Genomic DNA, 24,610 nt, shown 5'->3' on the forward strand with positions numbered 1-24,610 from the left:
CGTGTGTTTTATTTTGAAAAGTATTTTTTCATTGTTTTCAAGTAACTTTTGACAATACATGTTTAGATTGTAATTTTGTTAAATTTAATCATAGGGTGTTTCTAATATATTATTTAGAAGCGTAAATTAGTGTGGATTACAATTATTTGAAACATTTTTCGGTATTTATAAGCTATATTTTTTACCGATTTTTTAAAAGCTCTATCACCTAGTCGGCTAAATTGTACCACATCAAGTTGTATGGAACTTTACCAAAGGATTTTGAAATTTTTTTTAGTAAATCATATTTTGAAGTTATAATAGCGTAGTTATGTTTGACTAACAATAAATAAAAGCAAAAGACTGGCAAAGTAGATTAGATACAAGTGTGCGTTACGATAATTGGAATTACAAAACTTGTACTCAAAATCGTGATAACGTGTAAAACAATATCGATTGTCTATGTTATTAACTACTGTTCCTCTTCGTTTCCTAATTTGTTAAGAATGTATCGTATAATATTTTGCCATAGTTTTTTTAAAGGCTTGAAATTTATTGAAATCAAATTTAGTAACCCTGTGGTACAAATTATCGAACCGGTTGGCTAAATTGGACCGAAGCTCTGAACTCGTACTTTGTTGATTTGTGCTAAATATACAACAATCATGTTAATTAATACTTATGAAATAGTAAGTTGAATAATGTATCTTTTATTATATACCATGGACATTAGCAAAAACAAAAGAAAACTAAGTGTAAAATGGGATTGAAAAAAACTGGTCCAAATTAGCGGACTCTCCCTTATCTACGTTAATCTTTAAGACATAAGAAAGATATATCTTTTTGAATCATCCAAATCGGACCATTACTTACGAAGATATTAAGTAATAAACATAGGCCGTTTTTGCCGCTAAAAGTCAACGTACGCAGGGCCGCGTGACGTCACTATATCCGAATCGAGCGCAGCCGGCGTACTATTGGGATGGAAAAAAAATTTTTCCAGCTAAACTATCAGTTTTAGAAAAAAACTTTTAATAACATTTATTCATCAAAATAAAGTAACCTATCGACCAGTAATTTTTAAAAATAAAAATTGTGAAAAATAAGTATCGCTATGTCCAAAAACCACATTTTCATAGGATTCGATGCAATGCGGAGACGCGGTTGGGGTGAGTGTAACTTAATGATTGTTTGTATTGAACATAAATACCCAGCTTATGCTTATGGGCTGGGGGGAGGGGCTAGCCTTACCCAGCTTTTGGCCTGGGGGGAGAGGGAGGGGTCAAGTCATACCCAGGTTCGGGCCTGGGGAGGGGGGGTAAATTATACCCAGCTTCTGGCCGAAGGGGAGTCATGCCCAGCTTATGACCTGGGGAGAGGAGGGGGGCGGGGGAGTCATACCCAGCTTCTAGGCTAAGATAAAATAGATTTCCAGAGGGAGCAGCTTTCCTTTCCTGCAGCAGCTGGCCCGCCCATGGGAACGGCGAACAGATAGGTAGGTACGTACTCAGAAAAACTAAATAACAGGTAGGTATTACGTGTACATCGAAATGATCTTCATAGCAATGTCTTGTAGCCTAGGCAGAGTGTATCTGCCTCAGCTATACCTTATTGTTAGAAGTAAATAAATTAATACTTATACATTTTTATATTTTACTTGGAAGAAGATATGAGTCTAACAACACTTATGAACACTTTATTTGAATAAATCGCCAAATATACCACCGCGGAGACCCCAATCGCGCCTCTGCGTTCCATTGAATCGTATGAGCGTATGGATTTTTTGCGTTATTTTTCACAATTTCTATTTTTTAAAATTACCTATCGATAGCTTACTTTATTCTGATGAATAAATGTCATTACAAGTTTTTCTCTAAAACTGATAGTTTGGCTAGAAAAAAATATTTTCTATCCACGCAGTACGCCGGCAGCGTTCGGATCGGATATAGTGACGTCATCGTCCCCGCGCCGGGCGGTCAGTGAACTTTTTTAGTAATTTGGCCATAACTTCGTCAATTTTTGTCGTAGAACAAAAATTTTTGGACTGTGTATTAAGGATTTCTTAGCTCTATAAATCTGCATTCACAGCTAAAAATCGAAATGATCCTCATTTCTTACTACTAAAAATTCCTTAGAAGGAAATACTCGTATTAAAAGTGACTTTAGACGAAGTAATTGCTTGCTTCTGAAATAAATTGTGTTAACGACGAACAACTACGGAACCCTACACTGCGCGTGGCACGACACGCACTTGACCAATTTTTACATATAAATTAGGTATCATGTCTTCTTTTAATGCTATTTTCATAATTAATTACTTATTACTCATATCAGGTAACTTTAACAACCACTTAGTTATAATATTCGTAATTATTATTCCCTTCTATCCCAGACATTATAGTTGAAAGTTGAGTCTTGCTGCAGTTAATGTGCATTGGAGCTGGTGTTCGAATCTCTCCGCACCTTTCCAGAACATTCCAAAGTTGGGAATTGGTTTCTAAATGCCCTTAATGGCACCAACTTGTCCCTGTGGAAATTTCCAGTAAAGTAATTCTTGCGAAGGAGTTCAACACCCACCAGAACTATTAATAATATTTTGTAAATTGTTCCTTGTTAACTAAAATTTAATTAGTAGGATATCATCCTACGGGAAATTCCACACAAACATAATTTTCCGGAATTAATCTGTAAAGCTTCAGTGAAATAATTTTGTTTAGAGAAACAGAAATTTATAATTAACGTAGAATTATTTTAAGACCTATCAATAAGAAACCTTTTCTCAAGCAAGGAAATGAGTTCCGGATTACTTGGAAGTAAAGATTTTCTCATAATAGTGAATCAATCAAGATAATTTGTTTCCTGCGAAGTATTTAAATACTGGATTACTGAAACAAATAATAAATACAAGCATGTATATTAATGATACTTTTTACTTACGAGTATAAATTATCGTTGATAGTTCTTACTTAAAAACTATAATCAATTATTTAGCATAATTTTCCGATCCAACTTGGTTCGCAAAATAAAACCTGTACCTACTATAATTACTAATGCTTCTTCATTTAATCCAGTTTTATTAGTATTTAATGTGTTGAATAGGTAGGTATACTGTGCAGTACCTATGTTCTCGGCACAATTTCGTTCGTTCGTTCATTTCAGCCGAAAGTTTTCAATTAGTTTTCAATAATAAACAGTTGGATGTTTGGCATTTCAAACACATAATATGTATGGTAATTTAGCTAAACCTTATTGGAATAAATGGAGATCACAGGCACTCGTAGGCATAGTGTTTACAGAGTTTAATATGCATTAGTTAGCTTACAAGCTTCGAATGTATTTGTTTAACATTCGGTTTGTTTGTCGCACTATTAAATTAGAATTCAACAATAATAGTAATTTACACACAGCCTTGTGTATGAGTAGATAAACAGTATTAAAGAGCGCAATTTAACTACGTTCCTTCTATATTTTCTTAGTTAAATACGTTGTGGGTTTCAAGATAGTTATTCCCAGACTGATCTACCTTCACCGGTTGGGTTTGATGGCGGTTAAATAGCGGAACCTGGCCATTATACAAAAGTTGCAGAAATAAATTAACGGGAGTTGGGATAACCGATGCTTTGCATTACCACTGACCAGGGTCAGAATACTTATTAAAAAAATATAATAATTTATGTTCTATATGCTTAGTATTAGTAAGTACGTGAATGAAATATCTGGATAATCGCGAAAAGCACCTGGATATAGGACCGTCATTGTGGAAATCCTTAGGGAGGCCTTTGTCCAGCAGTGGACGCCATTTGGCTGAAACAAACGAATGAATGAACGTGCTTGGAATATTATCTTGCTTTGATTTTCACAAACGATGTCCTTTGCTGTAAAAAGCTCGAAGCTTTTCAGTTTTTAAAATGATGTTTACTAAATATTAACAATAGGAAGCAGATAAGAAGCTGACATTACTAAAATGTGAAATTCTCAATTGACAGATCAGTAAAATACATCAAAAACTTTGTTATCTGAATTGGAGGAGAAAAAGTTCCCGAGCTTTCAATGGATGCGAAACTTGAGACGAGACGATTCAAACTCAAGCAATGATTCAAGTTACGAACGAATTTGAATGTTTGTGAATTTCAATAAGTAGACCAATCATTTTGCTTGAATCGATTCTCGCATCTGAATCGATCTGGATTCTTTAATGAACAGGAGATAGCCAAATGATATTGTGCTTTAGTTTCATTATCATCATTTCCCCTACTAAACATAGGCCTCCCCCAATGATATTTGCTTTAGTTTATAGGTTAAGGAAAACGACAGGCGATATTTTGAGTATCTAATTAAATATAACTCAAAGGTGACTGACTGACTGATTGACATAGTGATCTATCAACGCACAGCCCAAACCACTGGACGGATCGGGCTGAAATTTGGCATGCAGGTAGATGTTATGACGTAGGCATCCGCTAAGAAAGGATTTTATGAAACTCCACCCCTAAGGGGGTAAAACGGGATCCACGCGTACGAAATCGCAGGCGGCCGCTAAGATAGTTGAATTATATATGCGGCTGTGTTCTTCCTGTATTCGCAAATGTATGGACAAAAACACTAATATCCCCTGCGCCCTGTTAGGGATAGCAACAAATGGCGCTAATGACCAGTTAGATACTTGTACAAAAACTTAACGTTAGTTACCGAGGGCCCTTCACGAAGATATCTGCGCTTATGTTATGCTCTTGTAACAAAAATTTCATATTTTACCTACACACAGTTGTACCGCTATCATGATGTATGGGTGGTGTGGGACATTTACATCTACATAATTTGACATGTATAATATAGTTTTTTTAATCTGAACAATTTTCTTTTGAACCTAAGTAATGTTGAATTATAAAATAGACCTATGCCCGTTTTCATCATCAATCCCTAATTTTTAAGTGACCCCTATGTAAACAAAATGCCTATGTTATTGATGGTAAAAACGGGCCCTTGTGTATCATTTTTAGGTATGCCATCTGTTATCTTAACCACCATGGTACCTACTGATGAAGATAAGCTAGAACTGTGACTAGAAAGTCACAGTTAGAATATAAATTCTATTTGATGATCGCTATCAAACTATAGTTAATTACACATTTCTTGCTATAAAATGCCGCAGTGTTTATTTTATTAAATATCTTTTCTAAGTAAACAAAAGAAGGCAAACAATTTACGAACAGAAACCAATTTACTTAATGCACACGGAAACCCACTGCAGTAAGACTAAGGGAATACCCGATCACAATTATGTGAGAGCACAGTCCCAGTTCTTAAGAGATCAAGGGCCGTTTCATAATGCATTTGCCGCATTTAACGGAGATTGAAATGGACCAGAAATTGGAATTTGGTGAAAACTAAATGGTGATATTTAAAATACGAACGGGTTACAGACTACGTAATGCTTTTAAAAAGTATAATAGTGTATTTTTAAAAGCCACCATTCTAAGGTTGAGTTGCACCACCTAACTTTAACGGTAACTATAACGATAACCGGTGCTTTTGTATGGAGTTTGACATATATTTTTGACGTTTGTCAAAGTTAAAGTAAGATGGTGCAACTCAGTCTTAGTCTCAGCGTTCAAGAGATCAAGGGCCGTATTCATAATGCATTGCCGCATTTTAACGGAGATTGAAATGGAGTGGAAATTGGGTTTTGGTGAAAATTAAATGGTGATAGCTTAAAACAAAGAGATGGATTAGTGTTCTCCGTAATTATAGCGCTTTGGCCTTAGACATTTTCCAAAGGAAGTTTTGCTACGTCTTTAGTCCCAGACTTGTCTGAGCTCTGTCTAAAAAGATTGATAAATGAATTTGCCGCATTTTATCGCAGATTGAAGTGACTTAGATTGGACTTTAGTGAAATTTTATGTTAATGACGATAGATAGATAAATGATGATAATGGATTAGTACCTACTTTATTTGTCCATATTATTATTTTCAGAGGAATTGTATTGTAATGGGAAAAAAGTAACAAATTTTCAGGAACTATTGAATATTTGATACCATGTTTAAGAAAGGCCTATGTTTTTATTATACCTCCAAACTCCAAGTACGTTTATCAGTCAGTATCTATTCTAACCCAGTAAATATACTTTATTTTGCCAAACCCTCAGTGACTTGAGATTGTAATCATTGGTCACCCTCATTAAGAATCGGAAGCCATGTTGTTTGTTGTTTATTTCATACTATTCCACCGTGCTGTGAGTTAGCATGAAATGGAATGCTATTATTAGAGACGGCGCAATCATCGTATCGGATGGACATGACGACCATAATTGGACAAGAATGTCCGTCCATGAGGGGAACTTTGCTATTTTTAAATAACCTACATTTTGATTTGCTTCCTCTTTTCTTTTTGTGCATTTTTATGTATAGAGGACAGTGGGAAGGAAATTTCATGATGTTTTGCCTCCATGATAGGGACAAATATCATGGGGACAATGGAATATATTATTATGTATAGGCGTCATATACTTACACTCTGCAAGCAAGGTTCTGGAGTGGAAGCGACGTACCGGAAAGCGCAGCATAGGACGTCCACCCTCAAGGTGGACCGACGACCTCATAAAGGTAGCGGGAAGGCGCTGGAACAGACCGCCACCGACTGGCCATTGTGGAAATCATTGGGGGAGGCCTATGTTCAGCAGTGGACGTCCTATGACTGAAATGATGATGATGATGATGATGATACTTACACTCAGACACATAACGAAAGTTAACTTATTACAAGTTATTTTGTCTCTTTTATTATAAAGAATAAAATAGAAAACGTTTATTTTACTGCCACATGAAAATACATAGAAAATAATAGAAAATACAGAGTCAAAATCAGTCATAAGATAATTGTAATTAATCTGCAAAATTACCAAGACAGCGTTGCAGCAACAAAAAGGTCCCCGTCTCAGCTTGAACGAGTAAGATCAGATTCTAAGTTGAAATCTTATATCTCTAGCTGAAAACTTAGTGGAAATCGTTAAGATTCCTCTTACAAGTATAAGCACAGTCACACCAATTATCTCTAGCTTGCTTTACCTAAGATTAAAATAAATACTAAGGCATTAACGCCCCTATTCACAATCGATGCTTGGTGAAGCAGCAAATCTAACGCACAGCATTGAATAGAGCTCTCTGATTGGTTCGTGTGTGACCCTGTGCGTCCACGCATACTGTGAGACCTCATAGTAATGTTTGTGAATACGGACGTAAAACTAAAACAATGAATCCAACAATGAATCTGACTTTCAACCCACTAATGACTAGCGCGATTGAAAACTTCAAACAAAAGATGAATCAGTAATAGCACGTTCAATACTTTGTTCACAGTCGTTTCAAATGTCAAACTCACGAGTAAATGCCACCGCTTAACCTTAGACTACCTGCGATTTTGTGTCAATAATGCAGCGCGTAGGACTTTCCTCGAAGTGCGAGTTTAAACATATTTATAGCCTTCTATATTCAGTTCCTGTCTGCAATCGCAAAGCTTGTTCGAATATCTCTTTACAATACTGAATGCTCTTTCTTGAATTGCTCGTTTTATGTTAAGTTCGTACTTTGTATATTTTCCGTTATTTAATGCGCTTTTGTGATCTTTTTATGTTAGGTGTATTTTACTTTTATCTAAAAGTTTGTAAGTACAAAAACTTCAGTTGAAAACAAGAACATCATTCATGCCCTGTGTGTGCGTTTGAGCGGAACAGTCCATCCAAAAAAAAGAACATAATTAAATATTTAAATAAAGTGATGATTCCACGTGTAAGCTGTATATGTATAAGATTCTTACATGACTGTGTCATGTGAGTACACCTTCAAGGTACAAGATTCACTAAGAGTCTTCTAAGAAGGTACACTCATCCTCTCTGGCTGTCGATACGTATGTTAAACTGTATAAGTTTCATACATAGATGTGTCATGTGAGTACACCCTTAAGGTACAAGATTTATTAAGAGTCTACTAAAAAGGTACGCTGATCCCCTCCCTCTGTCGATACGTATGTTAAAATTATGACCTTACCATGCACGTGTAAGCTGTATAAGTTTCATACATGACTGTGTCATGTGAGTACACCTTTAAGGTACAAGATTTATTAAGAGTTTACTAAGAAGGTACACTGATCCCCTCTGTCTGTTGCTTCGTATGTTTTACGATGACCTTATCATCTACGTGTAGGATTCATATAAGTACGTACCATAACCCTGAGTTACACCCTTAATAAGGTACATGTTAAATTTACTAAGAAGATACCCAAAACTATCAAATACATTAAACCGAAACTTCTGGTTAGGGTAAGGATTACATTACGCCTACAGTTAACTTGAAATTAGTTTAGAAGTTTAAACAGTCTTACTAGTTTTTTGTACATGACATGTCATGTAGTACCTACCAGCCATGAGTAACTGGAAGGGTTTCATATGAAGTCACTAATTGAGTCGTATGTATTTCAAACTGATTAAGTTTTGGAATAAGTTTTGACATTGTCCTAATTGGGTACGTTGTACCTTTGTATTTTTATAATCATGTTTCGAGGATCTGCCTACATAGAATGGGGATTCTTGAAACTTCGAGAGCTAGCTATGAAAATCACATGGGTTCATACACCTGAAATTCACAAAATTAAATGCTGCTCATATTAATCTCGAATATACTTTTAATGTAATCACAATTATTGATCTTTTGAAAAAGAAACTTAACAGAGAGATGATCACGTATCCCTTTGGAATTGTGCATATTCAGACAAAAGTAGCCGCAACCACTAGGGAATAAGTTCAGGAAATTGATTGCTTCAGAAATTCAGAAATCCTCTTTAGGTACTAGCTAGACGTATCGTAGGTACAACAATCCAAACAAATACTACAAATGCTTGTAGTATTACTTGTGTAACTTGATCTGCGTGTAACGTTTTCACGTCTTAGAACTAAGCTTTTCTTACATTCTTTATACTCTATAACCATTCTTTATATTTGCATGACATAGGCTATGACTAAATAGGTCTTAAGTAACATTATATCAAACAAGAACTACTCTGTAACCACCTATTTAAGGCAAATAAATGATTAAATGATTATATTTTTCTTTATTTAAGGCAAACATCATGACATTTAAGGAATTTAAAGTATAGAGATAGCATTTGTTTACTTTTGCAAAAATAACAAATTCGGTGAAGAAAAGCAAAATAATCAGAGAGTGCAAAGCTTGTGGGTGAAACGTAGCGTGCCATACCTACCTACTTACATTTTAAGACTTGGGTGCACTTCTATTTTTCTCATACTATAAACGTACGTATACAAGTGGTATAGTAGGTATACAGCCATTATTATAATAATTATTAGTATGACGTTATTGTGGCACTGAATGTTCGTATCAGTTTCAAAGTACAAGCTGCGGTTGACATTGCGGTTGCTGTAAGGGACATTGTAGTTAGGAAATCGATATAAGGACACTTTTAATTTAAATGCTAAACCTTTTTTTCACGCCTTTATAAACAACCTGACGGATTTTGATTTTATTTAAATCAAATCTTGAAATGCGGGTCTTATAATTATGTCACATCAATTTCTTTGTTTGTGAAGAAATAGTTAAAATGCGCTGCTTAATAGGGGCAATGTTTTTTTAAATAACAACATTGAAGTTCAGAAAATGTTAATAATTCCTTGTATTTCAAAACTAGAGCTGTACCTAACATGATATTAGAAGCTATAAAATAAAATGTCAACGATATAAACGATATAAAATAACTAAAATTTTATTGTACCTATATCGTTGGTATCGTAACATTAATCGTACATCGTAGTAAGTAATAATTAAGCACATTGATAAGTAATTGGTTTATAACCATTTAATAAGTATTAATATACGATTAATAGGATGATCTACGTAGATGGTTATTAAATAGCAATGTTCTATTACTCGTATAATTAATAAAGCAAGAAGCTTAACTTAAGTAATACAGCTTACATGTTCATTTATTGCTCGCTTGGGAACAGGTTTTATGGGGGGTAATCAGTATATTACTTTCATAATAAATGGCTAATCAACTTAGAGGATAATTGATAGGTTAAGTGATCAATAGTCCGATGGACTGATTATGTTTTCTTGTGAGCCAATCCATGTGAATATCTATTCGATGTTAAAATAATTTATGTGATAGAAACCTATGATCACACAACACCACAACCACAGTGTGTTACAGCTACTTATCCATAACCCAATTCCAAAAAAGGTTTTTACAGGTTTTTGTTTATTACTTATTGGAGATTCGAAATATTTTCTATGGTGACCAAATAATTAAAAAATACTCTCTATTCTTTTATTTACATTTTTCACTCAATGTTTGGGTTTCAGTAATTTGTTTCTATGTTAACATTTTTAACAGGAAATGTACATTTGCCTAAATTTTCCAAATCACAAAACAGATTTGGGCGAGCTTTAAATCAATTAACCGGTATTGAAAACATTCGCAAAACCAATTACCAACTTCTGATTGAGTGCGCCTTCAAAACCGAAAATGTTACATAACCCAAAATACAAATTTTGTCGCCTCATACTTTACGTAAAAAAATACAACATAATAAAATTAATTGCATATTAATTTAAAGCATTACCTCCCGGTCAACCTTTGGATCAACTAGAAAATAGAGCGCTTTAGATTTAAAAGACCTGATGATAAAACGTACATACATATAACTTTTCAATTAAAAATATAATAAAAAATAACCCTACATTAATGAGGATGATAGAGAAGTCAAAATATTTGTTTTAAAAGGTTAACAAAAGATAAATTAATAAATGAGTGCTAAGGCTCTATATGTATAACATTTTCAAAATCTGTAAAACTACTTACTCGTATTTACAAATTAATATTGAAAAATAGTTGTTGCAATTCACGAAGGCGAGTGAGTTTTACAAGTGCGGTGGCTCGCTACTGTTTGTTCTTCAAAACTATCGTTATGTGCATGTACGAGTACATGTACCGTACACGCACAAGCTCATAGGCTTTCGTGAGTTGCAAGAACTATTCTTGATTCTCTTCACAATGAAGTTTATAATATTGTTTTGGTACACACAAAAAGTAAGTAAGTGATCCGGGCATGCCCAAAACTTTCATGCAAGATTGTTTCGTAAATACTTGATGTCAAAGTTGAGAGCAACTCAGGCTAAACATTTTCTGTTGGAAAATCGCCCTTATCACAAATATATAAGGTGCACAGTCCTTAGCTTGACTCTACACTAGTTGGCGTGCCTCAAATTCAACGTCAATTCTAGTTGGAGTCCGATTAGTAAAAGGTCAACGAAGTTTAATATTTTGTTGGCTCTAGACAATTTTTGTGTAGTAATTATTCAGGTCCTAATAGCAGTTCGTGGATAACCCTTTTCGAATGGGTAGAATTAATAAATGCTCTTGGAAATATAAAAGCAGTTATATTTTTCGAGGCATTCTAACTATAAACCTAACTACAAATTAGTAAGCTAGAGCAGACTGTCTGTGGAATTTCGTGGAAATTGTTTAAGGTAAAAATATAACTTTAGTAATATAAAATATTTCATATTATTTTTATAAACTATGACTTTTAGGTCAATGTTTTGAACTTGAATGACTTTCCGAGGGATATTGACTCTACATAATAATACGTTGTTTTTTGGTTAAAGTTTGTACCTGACAACGGCATATCAAACAAAACACTATCTTATGTAGTTTTAATAGAAGGTTTTTTGCAATAAAATAAATATGTAGTCTGATGAGGTGTACCATCGTAATTACACTCGACATCAAATAAATCGCACCTCCCGCGACAAGCACTTTCAAACGTATGCATCCCCACTTCCCACCAAATTTGGCACCATTGAAAAGCCTAGTTCTAGGCTTCATTTCATTAAAGGAAAGGTTTTTACCCCAAAAATGTGTCTTTAGAAGGATCCAGAGTCACTTCTACAAAAAATAGGTAGTTACGCTTGAGCCAACTTTTATGGCTATAAAACTGTTAAGTTGGGATTAATCGCTATCCATCTGTTAAAGAGGACACGTGAGATCATTATTTGGTTTTATAACCATAAAAATTGGTCTAATTGATCCCAGAGGTGACTCCAAAGTGAGGTCTTTTTTCAAGTCACATTTATGGTATATGGTAATCATTTATTTAGAAATTAAATGTGTTTTTCTTTAAGTTTATGTATTGGGCTTTCAAATAACACCAATATTGTTGGGGCACCATGATTGTGTCAGAAGAAAACCTTTAAAGTTCGCGTCGCGGAAGGTGCGGTTTATTTGATGTTGAGTATATTAAGTATATCCAAAATACATTACATTACATAAATCTTCTACGCCTTTGTTCTATAACTGATTGAAATTCATTGAACGTCTTCAAAACGAAAGCCTAATGACCATTATTTTTTAATCTCTTTAATTTAAAAAGGTAAAAAGGGTTGGGTATTATGTAAAATAAAATAAAAACTGATGGAAAAACAAATCGATTTTGCTTGGTTTGCATAATTTGTAGTATTTTATTCTAAAGGATACGTATTAGACATGGCATAATCATTTCAATTTGATGATAAATAAAGCTCAAAAGGTTCTCTGTAGTATCTATTTCAATTAGGGTTTTAGAATCTACAACTTTAGTTTCAGGATATCACAAAGTTCTCCAGGAATTTCAAAACTCGTTAGGTACATTGCAGCGAGGCTTTTCAGGCTTGTCTCAAACTATCCAGTATCAAATAACCTATGACATTCTAAATTCACCATATAGGTACTATAAATGTGTAACTCTGTCTGTCACCCGAACTAAACTACTGAAACGATTTTGCTGAGACTTATAAATTAAATCTTAACTCATCTACATATATCTAGAGTCTAGAAAGAGGAAGTCTAGGAAATGTAGACTTAGGGCAATAAGTAGGGGATAAAAGTTTTTATAAAAAAACGAATAGAAAAAATTTCAATCATGTGATGTGAAATAGTAGTACCTATTACGTAGTACTTATTATTATTCTGTGGTATTACTTACTTAACTTTGAGAAATGGGTTTAAGCAACTCAGTGATTTTGATTGCGTGACTACAACATTTTCGTGACTACTCTAATGCCACGTTCAAGCTTCTCAAGCGGAGTCGCGGGAAGAAGCCGGTATAGCTAGCAAAGGATTCAGTTACTCGTGCGCTGCTCCTCACACTCGTTAGTTGTATACCAGAGGCTTCAACATGATACCTTAACCATAGTTTTCCTATTGTTATAGGAAGGCTACAATTAATATGATTTTTTGTTGCAAATTCATACTGTCACATTTAAATAAGGTGCATGCACTCAATAACAGTCACTTTCATTTGTTTCAGATGCAGCCTCGTGTCGCTCTCAAAATGTGTGAAGTGAAAAGTGAGTTTGGCGTCTCATAGTGTGATGTGAAGTGAAGTGAAGTGACAATGACGTCGTACCCTGAGAGCTTCAATGACACGGTGGTGCGCGCTTTCGACGAGGGCTTCCCACTGCTGATGCCCAAATGGGGATACGTGGTGTCGGCCTTCGTTCTATTCCTCATAGGGTTCTTCGGATTCTTCCTCAATCTGCTGGTGATACTGCTCATGTTCAAGGACCGCCAGGTAAGATAAAAATGTGAATCTTTCGTATCATCATGTCAATCATTGTATGTATATTTTAAAGAATGTAAACCCTTGAAAAGGAGGCTGACAATAGTGACTGAGTTTCTGCGCTGCTTCTTCTCAGCACTGGCCCATTTATTGTCCCGAAGCAGTGGTAGGGTTAATAGGGCTTTTTAAAAGCCTATTTGCAAAAACAAATGAGTTTTATGAGTTTTTTCATTACAGTGTTTTTTTTTTCAATATTTCACAATCCACAATGCAAAAGAATTTGTTGTCACTTTGTTTCTGAACTTAATTAATGATTTACTGACTTTAAAGCATACGAGTATGAAGGGCATAAGCAGTTTTATGTTATGAACTAGCGGCCGCCCGCGACTTCGTACGCGTGGATCCCGTTTTACTCCCTTAGGGGTGGAGTTTCGTATAATCCTTTCTTAGCGGATACCTATGTCATAACATCTACCTGCATGCCTTTCAGCCCGATCCCTCCAGCTCGATTCACAATATTGAACACGAACACGTCAACACGTGTCGAGTAGTTCTGCACCAAAAGGATAATGTATTTTTGAACCATTCGAACTTCAATTTGATACTGAACCAATGCTGTATAGGTTTTCGTCTACTTACAGAACTCTAGGCGATTGGTATAAGCGTTGGAAAAGCGCTCATGCCGCAGTAAGTATACTTAAGTGTACGAAATTCATGAAATAACTGATCAATTTACTAGTCACACGATTTGTTCAGTGATTTTCCATTGCTGATAGATATTATAGGTATGTTCTGTATAAACACATACTATTACTAGGTACCTACTATCCATAATAATTTATATTAATAGACACACAAGGTAGACCGACGACATCATAAAGGTAGTAGGAAGGCGTTGGACGCAGGCCGCTACCAACCGGGCAACATGGAAAGCATTGGGGGAGGCCTATGTTCAGCATTGGACGTCCTATGGCTGAGATGATGATGATTTTGGGGATGTAGACCAAATCCTCCCATTTACCTCTGTTTTTTAAAAAGGTTAGCCGTCCTGCAGTGAAGACTAAAATATAATGATGATAATGATGATGGTCACTCACCTTAGGGTCCGGTTGCTAAAAGTTCCATCAGCTGTACTAATGGTGAATATACGACCGTATACCTTAATCAGTATCGTATTCAGTGTGGATATCACTTTAGAGGAACCCCTTCTACCCATATCACACAAAGTAAAACAGTAACAGCAAATAAAACGATTTGGAGTAGGGCAATTTGGGCTTTATCACTACGGGCAATCTCTTCTGAACAATTGTACTTACAGTTTCTAAAATAAAAGTAGAAATACATTTTCTTTTAAAATGTTCCTTGCAAGTCGCTATAGTACCTACTAGGTACGAGTTTGCATGCAGCAGTAGCATATACCTAATTATGAGGAGAGTAACTTTCAAGACATTTTCAAGTATGTTCCAACGATTACCTTGTATTTGTGTTGTTTTGTTGTTTGAAATTTTCTTTTTCTTTTAGATAACAAGGCGAAAAAATAACTAACAGAACCTCTACGATAAATTTACCCAACATCAGAATAAAACATTTACTCAACACAGGGAAACACAAATACTTCACATGTCGCTCATTGAATTCAAAACGGCCACAAACCATAAACTATACTTTTTACAGGAGAGTCAAAACAAATTTTGAAACATGTTTTTTAAGAAAAAATATGTTTCTTTTTATTTAATAGTATGATGTTAGTATATCATTGTTTACGTCAAATTTTGTATTATTTTTTAAAATAATTACCGCTGTTACAGCTCTAACACAACCTGAAAAAAACTACAAAAGCCCTTTTTGCATTCAAGATTAGATCAAATGTTTAAACAATTATCTCAAAAAAAGAACTAATTTTTAAGTGAAATATGCTATATTTATTGTTTTGAAAGAAGAAGACATTAAAAAAAAAACAAAAATAACAAAAATATTCTGTATGTGAAACAAAATATTTATGCCTTTGCACTATTTTTAAGAGCCTTTGCTTTATTTCTTTTCCAAGATGCAGGGTCACATTTTCTTTTACGGGATAGCTGCTGAGGTTCTACAGTAGTGTCAACACTAGGGGGTTGTGTGTCAACACTAGGAGGTTCAGTTGGGTGTCAATACTAGGGGGCTGGGTGTCAAAACTGGGGGGCTCGGTGCTAATACCAGGGAGCTGGGTGTCAATATTAGGAGGCTCGGTGTCAATACTGGGTTGTTGCAATTCCGTTTCTGAAATAGGTGGCTCAGTATCTGTATTTGATGTCTCCATTTCGATGTTTTTGGGTTCGTCTTCCGCCCCGGAAAGTCCAGGTTGAGGAGAAAGACGAAAGGAGTATGACGATCAATCTTCACGAGTTTCTGAGGCAGAAAATTAGGATCCTTAGCACTATCGTCAGAGGAAAAATCAGATGAACTACTTGACGTAGAGCTGTTTGTAATGTTGTATCACTATCAGAGTCGCTTTCAGATGAGTCACTTGGTGGAATAATTACTCTGAGTTTCGTCTGCGTTCTTAGCTCTAGACTCTTCATCATCACTCAACGATATATTGTGATCAGGCTGACTGTCAGGGTAGGAGTCCGTATCAAAATTACTATCAGTCGATTCTCTTCTTTGTCCAACTGTTGCTGGTATTTGAGTTACCTGAGTGTTGACAAGAAATATGGTTTGGTTTTCTTGAGCTGGACAGGCTAAATGACTTTCCGCGTCATAAACCGAATCCGTTATTGTGTTCTGACTTCCAGTTCTTGCTGGAATATCAAATTTTTTAATTTGTTGAGGGTTGATAATGCGCTTATCTTGCACCCTAACTGATTCTTCATTTGTATTTCCAACTGCCATGCTTAAAATCATTTTTGCTTTACTCATTCTGTAAATAATAATGCAAGGTTACTCAAAAAACTACCGTGAGTCGAGCCCAGTTTAGCATTTTGCTTATCTACTTATCCCTAAAATAAAAAAATAACGGGGTTTTCTGAAGGGCATGTCAGTTCTTCGGCAGCCTTCCAAGTGTAAGGTGCAAAGGAGAGAAGAATAAAGGAAGAATCTCTAATACTGGAAGCATTGTTTCATTAAAGAAAAACTCTTGTTCTATTCAGAAGCCCGATTCTCTGTCGGAGCATCACCGCACCACGGTAGTTAGAGCCCTAGCTAGCCTGGTGGCTAGCCGTGCCGGCCAGTGGCCCCGGATAAGATTACGTCATACAGTCCACTCGCTCTGGCTGTCGACCGAACTGTTGTGTACATTCTTCTTTTTTGCAGTCGGTTAAAAATAAATATTCATTTAGTTTAGTTGTCCATGCCTTTTTGTATTAATTTAAAAAAACATATTCCTGAATATGGCATAGCTTTGGAATGCAAAATGTACCAGATTTGTAAATGTGGCATTGCTTTGTTTCATATTAGAATGAAAAATGTACAGATTTGTAAATATGGCGTTACTTCGTTTCACATTGGAATGCAAAACGTACGTATCCTAAAATATGGCACTATTGCATTAATAGATTCCGAATGTACTTACTTGAAATTTGAAAGCAACACGGCCGCATTCCAAAATGTGGCTCCTTTGCACAGAACACCGAGGTCGATCTGGCGTGATTTTTTTACTTGTGGCCGTTTTGTACGAAACTGACGTGCGTTCGCTACGAACACTGGGTCGCAACTGACAAAATGGCGGTTTTGATCTGACGTGAGCGCGAAAGTCGGCCCAATACAAAAATGGCGGTTGACCAGTTTGGCATCAAAATTAACAAAAATGACGGGTGTCTTCAGCAAAACGTAAAATATATTACTTTTAGAGCCTAATTTCGAAATAAAACGATTTTGAATTATTTTTGAAATGTGGCTGTGTTGCATTCGATGAGCGATGTGTACGTTCGTAAATAATGTAAAACATGAAAACCATACAAGTGGAATAAGGATTCTATTTGGTTGTTGTATCCAAATATTTGTTCAAAGAGGAACACATTTTATAAGGTAAATATTATTTGGGGGCTGGTAACACTCACTAATTCTAAATTCGCGCTGAAATATTGACATGAGCTTTTTCCCGCGGCTTCGTCTGCGTGAATTTCGTACTGTCACAGAATTAGTTTTTAATGCTGACACTTTTCTAAAAATACTCTATTAGGGTATTTCTTCGGAGGCAAAATTTTCGATGTCTTTGGGTATAGTTCTGTAACCAATTAACAAAATGGCATGCAATATTTTTTTTCGTATAGCTTAACTATAGCCCTATCTGGCGCAAATTACATTTTTGACATAATTGCTGTCTTTATACAAAATAAAAATATTTGAAGTGTGATTCTCTGATTCATATGGTGTGTCCGTTAGCCATTTTCCGGAACAAAATGGTTGATGTAGCATTTTCCTTTTGATATATCAATATAAATTAAAATTATTTCGAAAGCCAATGAGTTGTCCTTCTCCAAAAAAAATGCGTCATAATTTTAATTAAGTTAGTTTGTTTGCAAAAAAATAAATAAGCAGTGTCCGGCATAAAATACTGATTCATATGACGTGAGCTGTTCTTGACCATAACTGGTCAGGTTTTAATCATGAGAGTCTGGTTTCTGGCGTGGAGGCAAGCCCATCTTGCAACGGATGAGCTAGAAGGCAGACGTGGAGCTAGTTGGCTTAGAACCCGGTGTAACGAAGGCAAATACTTGATTCATCTGTGCTTGGTTCAGGTGGCATGCTGATTACAATGCCTACTTTAAAAAATTATATTATTGCATTAAAAATCTAATCTGTCTTTCATGTGATGCTTTTGGGTTATAGGTTCATGTCGAAAAATGACAACACTGTAGTCTGTATGTATGACGAGTTTTGATCGATTTTAGGCAAAAAACTGATTCATCTGTGCGTGATTCATATGGTCAGGGCCCAATATGAATCATAAAATAAATTAGTTTTTGATCTATCAAGCACCAAAAAAGTGTTTATTAGCTAAAAATGATATCCCAGACTGCATCTCACTTAAGACCAAGTGCGATTGCGGTCTTGTTATGAATAAAAAAAATCATCATCATTTTTATACTATGAATATAATGTATGTGTTTAAACAGTAAATAAGTAGTATATCCGTTAAGCTAGCAACCATAACACAAGCATATTTGTTGCTTATTTTGTGGCTAAATGGCGCTGTATGAAGTTGCCCAACGATTATTTATTTTTATTATAATTTCAGCTACACTTATGGCGTCCATAGCACATAATAATATACTGCTGAGCATAGGCCTCCAATGATTTCGAGATTAACTGATTGCCATTGCCACAACCTCAATAAGCTCATCTCACCTTCTTCACCTTGTGAGTGGACATCTTAACAACGATGGCTTGGATAAGTGATACAGCTGAGTAGAGTCATCTAAAATACCTTAGTGCCATAAGATGAAAGTCTACATCCAGTGTGTGTTATTAGTGATGACATATTGTACTGAAAAGCGGCCTCTCACTACTATGCAGTGGACTATGCTTGGTTTTTTTTATGCAATCGAATCTGAAATGAGGAGATCCATAAACTATCTAAAGTCGCATGGTGGCATAGTCCGATGTTTTAGCAAGCTGAAGTGTTAATGGGCAGGACACAGCAGAACTGATGGCCAATGGGATAGCAAGTTTCTGGAGTGGAAGCCACTTGCCGGAAAGCTCAGTGCAGAACGTTCATTCACAGGAAGGCGCTGGATGCAGGCCGCTACCAACCGGTCATTATGGAAATTATTGCGGGAGGCTTATGTTCAGTAGTGGATCCTATGGTTGAAATGATTATGATGATGACAAAATATTATGGATGTATACTAAAGTTTCAAAAAATGATTTTCATGAATTTTGTGGAATTCGTTGCATTTTTTTCTCGTAATATTTTGATAACTGATATTTTTTTCATAACAACAGATCATTGTTTTTGTTATAATATGATTATTTTCTTAATATAGAGCCAATTGTACATAAAGATTTTAAACTTTATTTCTATTTTTGATTAATATGTAACAAATTCTGATTCATATGGGCACAAAATATTTGAACGTCGATATCTTGAAAACTACTTTACAAAAACGAGTCCCTCATCCAAATATATGTTATTGGGTGTACCTATTTTCATACGAGTCTATGTTACAGACCCAAAATTGAATTTGAAATTTGTCCATATGAATCAGCCGAAGAATGCAATTTCGAAGAAGTGCCCATTAATATTTACGAAAACTATGAGTTATCTGTCAACATGAAGAAAGTAACCCTATAAATACTTTCCCACCTCCCTTTTCACTCCTTCAAGGGATGCTTTAGGGATGAAAACCATCCTTCCTTCCAAGGGTGGCAAATTATCGCCATAACCCTAGATTGGTTTAACGGTTTAAGGCTGAGTTGCACCATCTTATTTTGACTTTAACAAACGTCAAAAATCTGTCTAACTCCATACAAAAAGCACCGGTTATTGTTAAAGTTACGGTCAAAGTAAGTTGGTGCAACTCAGCCTAAGGGTGAAAAGGTCAGGTAGAGTTACTATCACAATTGTAATACTAACGACCCGCCCCTGTTTAGCTCGGGTAGAATGGTATTAACATCTTGAATTGAATCGTTCTATTTAATTATGTCGAGAACCGAATTAAAGTCCTTTGCGTAGTTTCAAATTTAAGGCTCTTACTTTAACTTAACAAACGTGAAAAGGCTGTCAAACTCCATACAAAAAATATCGGTTATCGTTAAAGTCACGGTTAAAATAACGTGGTGCAACACAGCTTAAGAGTATACATAGAAACGGAGTTTTACTGTGTTTTATACTCAAATTCAAATCTTTATTGCGTACTAAAGTGACAATTTGTAATGGTGGAAATTACATAGACATGAGCTTAAAATTTAGTTACGCTAGGAGGTACTGCAACAGAGTAGGTGGCTACATACAACCTACTTGATACTAGAGATGTAGTATCGATAGATGTAGTGTAGAGACTAGTATCGATATTTCGGTGTTTGCAGTCTGTGCATAAAGTCAGTCTAGTGCTAATCTGTACCCAAATAAGTCCCACGTGTTTGAGTTTTGAGATCTCACATTGATGACTAGTGTTGCAATGGGAGCTAGCTCTGGGGATATCACCAACACAGTAATCATTACTTGGAAGTTGGTTTACGAGAACAGTCAATACTTCGATGTTGGGGTTGATAAATAGCGGTTTAAGTAATAAGGTAAACTATTTATGTAGATTACGGAGGAAACGGTGAAACTGGCTCGAAATAGACTTGGGACAATTCACGTGAATTGGCTAATGTTATTGAAGCAAAATAGAGTCTCACAGATATGCAGAGACTTACCTGCAAAACCGAAAGCTCTATTTTTGACAAATCTCTTCAATGGCTTAAGCCATGCCAGATACCTATAGTGATTCATTATGACATTCCGGCTGCTGGTATAGATAGGTACATGAATTTATCGTACCTATCACTAAGTAAAACTAAGAAACACTAAGAAAAACGTGTTTTTGATTGCCACATTGCTACATTTAAGCTGCTTGTGTCAGTAGGATTGACGCAAAAGCTCGGGTGAAGGAGAAAAGTCCTTAGAAGTATCTATATACATATACTCCCAAGCCGCTTTCGGCTACGGTAACTGCGACAAAATTCCTTTAGTCCGCAATAAGAGGGCTACGCTGGGCTGCCCTATCATGTGCCCTCACATGGCTACAGTAGCCAATCTTGTTGGTAAACGTGCGCGAACAATGTCGACACGTTAGGACACCGCTGATGTAGTTGTAGGTGATAGCCGCTGCTGGTCTGGCTTTAAGAGCATCGCGCTTCGAGTCAAGATCAGATTTCCGCTGCTCTTCGAAGTCGTTAACTTTTTTCCGCACCAGGCGCCTCCACTCCAGACGGTGGCTGGCAGTTTTTTCCCACTTTAGGGGGTCAATGTCGCAACGCTTCATATGTCTTTTCTGAACATCCTTATAACGTAAGAACTGGCCGCCTTGTTTCCGCTTGCCGTCCTGGAGTTCAGAAAAGAAAATTCGTTTCGCGACCCTCTCGTCAGCCATACGCCAGACGTGACCGCACCAACGAAGCTGTCGACGCATCAGGTACGCCTCAATGCCGCAGACATTTGCCCGTCGAAGTACCTGAGTGTTTCTTACACGATCTGACCATTTGATATTCAAAATGTCTCGCAAGCATTTGAGGTGAAACCTGTCTAGCGTACGGATATGCTTTCGGTACAAAACCCAGGTCTCCGAAGAGTACAGAAGGTTTGGGAGTACTACAGTCATATATACTGAAATTTTAGTAGAGAGCTTCAGATCATGTGAACGCAGCACCTTAGACCGAAGTTTTCCGAACGCAACCGCCGCAGAACTGATGCGGTGGTTTATTTCGCCTTCTAGGTCGCACTTGGATGTAATAGTGCTGCCTAAGTACTTGAACTTCTCCACCTGTTTCAGCACGCAGTTGTCAATGCTAATTTTTAGCGGCTCTGCATCGCCAGTGAAGTCCATTGCCATAACTTCGGTTTTCGAAATACTAATTTTGAGACCATAACGACAACAGACTTCATGGAGGTTCGTAATTAAGAGCTGATGTTCTTCAGGAGAAGTATCTACCAGTCGAATGACGTTAAGCTGCTTATGAACAGTCTAAAATCTTTCATGCGTTTAGCGCTTCATTTTGTAAAATTATCACGGAGTCGACGTTCATATTATATGTTCTTAGGCCCGATTCGACCAAATAACTCCTGGTATAACTGGCACATTGACAGTTTGAGTATGGGAATTCTCATATTAATATTTACTCTTATTTGGTCGAATCCGCCCTTAGGCGATTATCACACTGCACCGCGCTCCGCAGCGGTCTGCGTGGCGACAAATAACGAATCCCGCGCGCAAACGCGTGTTACAAACTGAGGTACTTGCATATAATGATTAAATCTGACGTCCCGCGTGGCGGAGCGCGGTACAGTGTGATAATCGCCTTAGATGGAGGAAAATCTAAGTATAGCCTATTGTTAGAAGTGGCGTCCTTTATGCATGAAAGCTGGAAACAGACCTTTGGGATAGATCCAGTTATTTCTGTGCTATTATTGATACCGTTAGATAGAGACCGATAGAGCTCGTGAAGCTTGAGTATGAGTATTTCAGGGTGTAGTACCAGTTTTTCGATATTTTGTATGGTATTAGAAATATCGAGTGAGATAGAGATCTTTTCCTGTATCTCACCTGATGGTAAGTGATGATCAGGCCGAAGTTGGAAGCGAGCTTCACCCAGAATCCTCAACCATAGAGTAACTGGCTATCTTACCTCTAACTGCCCGGAACACAACAATGCTGTTAACATTGTTGTTATGATCTTAATAAAAGTACGGAAATGAAATGAGTATCGTTTCCACCTTGTTTACTACTAGGTATACCAATATTTACTTATCGCAAGTATGAATCTATTTTTTTTAATGTAACATTCATACTTGTGTCATAAGCACTCAATAGCAATAAGAAAGAGAAAAGATAACATTTGCCTACTTGTTTCCATGCCTTAACCATTCCATTTTTCAGGAAAATTATGTCAATTTCTTGTGCCATTCTCCTACACAAGTGATAACCCGAGTATTTTTAGCAGCAGCTTTTTACTCGTAAGTCCGTGGAAATTCTTTCAGAGACACGCTGCGTACAAATGTATTCATGAAAACATTCCAGCAAAATGTGTTGTGGTATTAAATGCATATCACAACCGTTGTCCACCCTCTAAAGGAAATGGTATATGTTTATTGTTTAACGCACTTTAATTAACATTCGCTATCCTCTCCATAGGTTTGTCTGGAAGATATCGCTTCATAGCGATAAAACCGCCTACTTGTACCTTGTGTGTTTCTTTTTCTTTCTGTTCTGTTCTTTGGTGTGCAATAAAGAGTATTTATTATGTTTGTACGCTTTGGAGCTCACGGGTCAAAAGTGGCCCGGTCCTTTATAAGGCTTGCGTGGGGATACAGATCCAACACGTAGAGGCCGTTTGAAGCGCAAAATAATCGACAAAAGTGAAAGTGGTGCACATGCTGGATCTAGTCTTTGACTATTATCATGGGATGTAGCCAGAGACCATCCCCAGCCTGTGCACAGGAGCTATTGCAGTTATTGGACAATGGACTAGGGTTATGGATGAAGGATGGATGGACTGTTTACTAGGCTATGGATGGAGACTACGGGGCACCTGCCTGGTTCATAGTCTCGGACTGAAAAAATGGCAGGCGGTGACTAGCCAGCGACTAAATGCCCCCCCCCCCTGGCGTCATGAGTCGTATAGACCGGACTGAGGGGCAACATTGGCGTCTGCCAGCTCAGGGGTGTAGAGAGGTGTGCTGCGCTTTCTCCGACGTTACTCGCGGCGTTATGCCCTTTAACACTTCCACCCCTGGAGCATGTAGCTCTAGCGACTCCACTCTGGCCGGCCGGTTAAGGCAAGCCAGAGGTGAAAGTCCTGCAGACCCTCTCGGTTTCGGACGAGGGTCTTGACCGACTCTCGGGAGCACTCGGATTAACAACTGGCCCCGTGGTGTCGCTATTTATTATTATTATTATTCGCGTCGCAAATCGTCGCTATTATTATTATAGGCGTATCTCAAATGACGCAGTTTTGACACGCTTGCACGTAATACGAAGGAGCTTTAGTACGCCAGAGGGCTGAGTGTGAGTTTTCATCAAATGCGCTCACTAAGTAGTGAGCGCGTAATGTATGACGGATTGTACAGAGCGCCCCTAGCGGAAACGTTCAAGAACTAAAATTTTCATACATTTTTTAAACGCGCTCACTATGGAAACTCACACTCAGTCCACTGTAATATAGATAATATAAACGATGAAATATTTAACAATAGCCGGCCCACTGGTGGCTAGTTTTTGAATAAATATTTTCCATTTAGGTTATTTAATAACAGGGGACAAGGATTTAACCCAAAAAGAGCAAGTTTGGTTGTTTAATTTTACTTGCAATAGTCCTACGAAAATAACAATTAGCTGAATAA

At 36.7% G+C, this 24,610-nt stretch overlaps 1 protein-coding gene across 1 annotated transcript in view; it reads left to right on the forward strand.

Moving 5' to 3' along the window:
* Nucleotides 1–24,610, forward strand: part of LOC135078329 (melanopsin-like) — a 47,714-nt gene that overhangs the window by 10,337 nt on the left and 12,767 nt on the right. Inside the window, exon 2 of the mRNA XM_063972928.1 lies at nt 13,336–13,599. Within this exon, the coding sequence (XP_063828998.1) occupies nt 13,423–13,599 (177 nt within the window). The 5' untranslated portion in view covers nt 13,336–13,422. The remainder of the gene's footprint in view (nt 1–13,335; nt 13,600–24,610) is intronic.

Source organism: Ostrinia nubilalis, chromosome 14, assembly GCF_963855985.1.
Source record: "Ostrinia nubilalis chromosome 14, ilOstNubi1.1, whole genome shotgun sequence".
NCBI lineage: Eukaryota > Metazoa > Arthropoda > Insecta > Lepidoptera > Crambidae > Ostrinia > Ostrinia nubilalis.